Source organism: Aplysia californica, unplaced genomic scaffold, assembly GCF_000002075.1.
Source record: "Aplysia californica isolate F4 #8 unplaced genomic scaffold, AplCal3.0 scaffold00198, whole genome shotgun sequence".
In the NCBI taxonomy this organism is placed as follows: domain Eukaryota; kingdom Metazoa; phylum Mollusca; class Gastropoda; order Aplysiida; family Aplysiidae; genus Aplysia; species Aplysia californica.
The window spans coordinates 761,596-765,382 of NW_004797468.1; the positions used below are offsets into that span (position 1 = coordinate 761,596).

Consider the following 3,787-nt stretch of genomic DNA (forward strand, 5'->3'; position numbering starts at 1 on the left):
GGTTTCAATCCCTCTTTACTCATGGTTTCAATCCCTCTTTACTCATGGTTTCAATCCCTCTTTACTCATGGTTTCAATCCCTCTTTACTCATGATTCGAATCCCTCTTTACTCAGAGTTTCAATCCCCCTTCAGGCCCTACTCATGATTTCAATGTTACAGCTCAGTTTGAATTTTACACTTCTCTGAAAACTTACTAATGAAATCATTTCGAAAAAGAAGAGTAAAATACAGCTTAAACAAAATGGAGAAGTGAGGAGAGAGCATAATAAACTCTTCAAAAGTCCTGTTTTGAAACAAACTCAACCCCAAGTTACTTTAGTGATGGAACATGGAATAATGCTTTGTGATTATTAGTTAAATTTACAACTTAAGCACAATATGTTTTAGAAATTTGTTTATAATACACTTTTTTGAGTTGATAGTTCAATATATAGAGCAGGTATCATTTCTAAAGGTACAAAATAAATCTATACAAGTCATACAAAAAATGCAGACATGTCTTACAGTACTCCCTAACTTTTTTAGAAGAGTATATGTACCTGGGAGGAATCTTGTCTTTACGAAAGTCTAGAATCTCTGCAACCTGCGAACCTCCAATATTAGTTGGGTCAATTACAACCCTCATCTTTTTGCGAGATTTGTAAAGTGCATTGTGAATCAACGTGACTGGACATGACAGATCATTTATCAGAAGTGATCGTTGCAAAAGCCTTAGGCTTGGCATCACGGCATCCACTGCAACAACCTGTAAATAACAAGAAAGCATTTTTAAAAATTATAGTTCTGCAGTTGATAAATACAAAAGAATAAAATAACTACAATTAAATATATCACATTTTATCAAACATGGCAAACATGCATGATACATAAATATATAATAAGAAATACATACATATAAAAATACCTACATAAATACACAATGTTACAATTACACCGATACAGAACAATTTCACAAACATGCCATTGCTGGTCACCATTGTGCAACTTCAAACTTAACTCGATCAATCCAGATCCCTCACCTGTCGCAACAGGTCTCCCTTACGTCAAGGTTGGATCTCGCAGGCCCTGCAGGTAGGACACAATTGATTTCTTTTTTTTTTTATATTCTTCCCACAGAAGCTGCAGAAACCACGCTGTACAATGATTTATCATACAGCCATGCTTTGTTGTTCATTTTGCTAGATCTAGTACGTGACGCAGTTTTTAAGTTATCAAACAGGAAGTGAGGCCTATCACTAATGTCACAGCAGTGAAAATGATGTGCAGTTAGTAATGAACGAAATACCATAAGTTAAGCCCCATTTTCATGGTAATAAATGTAATAAATGTACAACGCTATAGTTACCTGTTTTGTACCTGTAGAAACTACATGTATTTTACTTCTGTAACACATTTACAATCACAAAGAAGATGGAATTTTAAAAAGAAAGCAAATAATACTTTTTTTTGGCAGATCAGCATTGCGCTAAAAGTGAAACTCATTTTTTTTTCAAATATTTTTTTTCTAAATCTTGTTAAATTATGTTTAAGTATCCAATATAACATATAAAATCTATCCTTACACCACTTTTTATGAAAACTAGATCTAGAAATAAGCTTTAGGAATTTCAGGATAATTTTTTGAATGCTCTCAAATTGCCAATACTTTGGACCTGTGGGAATGGGGCAAAAAACCTATTGCATGTATACATCTTTTTTCTTGCTGTTGATTTCCAAGCAGTAACTCCGATTTGTAGGACTCAATTCATATTCCTCTTGATGGCATACTGTGTTGTGATGTCAAGGGACATGACTCTTGTCTTTACTGTGGGAACTAGATAATTAGGGGAGTAGCATGCCCTTGGATGACGTCAAGAGCTTAGCGCGAAATATAGGGAGATCGTCTGACAGATTCACGGAGAGTGAGTCGAACTCAGGACCATGACGAGACAACACCTACGTTGGACGGGGGCCCCCTGACAGACCCGACGCACCAGACCGCCAGGTAACTTTACACTGCGTAAGTAAAAGTCAAACTAGTACTTTTATTTTATCTAGTTTCCACACTAAAAATAACACTGATATTTTCCGTTTGGCTTTCTGAAAATACAAAGGGCACCCTTTAGGCGCAGGTTGCATTGACAATGTTGGTGTGTTATCCCATGATCATTCATTCATACAAAAACTTGGCTCTCAAGTCTCCCTGCACTTATCCATGCATGCGTCCTACATACATGTGATGGTAATTGATATACAGTATTTCACTGTCACTTAGTGACAAAATCCTTTCAAAACTAATGAGTAATTTTCAAATATGAACAAGGAATAAAGTCCTTTCAAAATTCAATCAGCAATGCTGTTTTGTAAAACTGATAGCCAACAGAGAGAGCAAATTAACTTGGACAAACCTCTATACCATGCTTGGCAGCGGGTAAAGTGAAAGCTCCAACATTGCAACCAAGATCCACCAGCACCAAATTAGGGAACAGTTGATGAGCATTATACACAGAAGCCACATTTTCCTTTTCCCAAGCACCTTTGTTCTGAAACCAAAGAATTATTGGAAGCTCAGTTCAATCTCTTCCCTTGTACATTGTACTTGTGAAAAAACAAGTAGCTCAGAGCAAGACCACTAGTCATTCGAAGCCGGTTAGAGGGATTATAACAGATACAATTCTCTTCCTTCTATACAACAAATCAGCATGCCGGTAATCGAAAACTGACATATATGAAAAACAAAGAACAGAAGACACGCAAATAGCTAGCAAACAATAGTGAAGGTAGAATGCAATTTATAGCGAAAAGATGTATGCTGCAGTAAAACTTGTAATTTTGAAAAATGGTAGAGATCCTTTGAAGTTTGATTAACTTAACGGACAGCATATTTATCACACATCATTAGTATTTTTTTTTATTATTGGTGAGTATTAAACTTTTTAATAGCCTAAAAGTCAAAGGGCCTTCACAAAAGGCATTTAAACACAGCAGTTTTATACATGAAAATTTATGTCAAGTATTATCATATATCACATCATGTACATAAGTAATCACAGATATATATATATCTGATACACACATTGTCATGATAAGCAGAGAAAAAGGAACAATTATCATAGACTTTAGTATGTTAAGGTAAATGCATGCACGAGAATTGCATGACTGTACTAAACAATATTAGCATGTATTCTTTGTACATCGTGCGAGTGCACACAAGTGTGTGTGTGTGCGTGTGTGTGTGTGTGAGAGAGAGAGAGAGAGAGAGAGAGAGAGAGAGAGAGAGAGAGAGAGAGAGAGAGAGAGAGAAATGGGTATGTGCCATTTAGCATAATAGCACTTCGATAAAGTAGAAAACATAGATGCACAATACGCATTTCATAATATATAATTTGACTTCTTTTTTACTTTTCAATTCTGTAGGGTCCAACTATGCTTATTTCTGCACTGCTGGACACGAGAATGCCGCTTTGGCACACTTTGATAATAATTCCCACAAACAAACGTATTTGATTTGGGAGGATTTGATCAAATTATTTTGTCAAAATTGCACCTCTAGCCCCCCCCCCCCCCCTTCTCCATAAAGAATAATATCCTGAACAGCACTCACGTTTGATACATCAAATAAACAACATTTTAGCAAATAAGCGATGGGCACTGTTATATATAAGGGGTGGAAGCCCAGGCCAAACCAAGTGTTTGTGAAGAGGAGAAGGAAGGAAAGAAAATACGAAAAGAAAAATTGAGAGAAGAATATTATGAAGAAAAGAAATATCTGCCTTGTGATCATAAACATGATAATAACTGGTTGG

General features: G+C 35.9%; 1 protein-coding gene across 3 annotated transcripts in view; it reads right to left on the bottom strand.

The window, feature by feature from the left end:
* LOC101860018 overlaps window positions 1-3,787 on the bottom strand; it is an 11,897-nt gene that overhangs the window by 5,881 nt on the left and 2,229 nt on the right. For 2 of the 3 annotated variants that reach the window (XM_005098959.3, XM_005098960.3), the window contains exons 3-4: window positions 2,390-2,524; window positions 542-747 (exon numbers count right to left, since the gene is read on the bottom strand). In XM_005098959.3, coding sequence (XP_005099016.1) covers window positions 542-747; window positions 2,390-2,524 — 341 coding nt within the window. The remainder of the gene's footprint in view (window positions 1-541; window positions 748-2,389; window positions 2,525-3,787) is intronic. The other variant, XM_035969937.1, reaches the window with a different exon arrangement.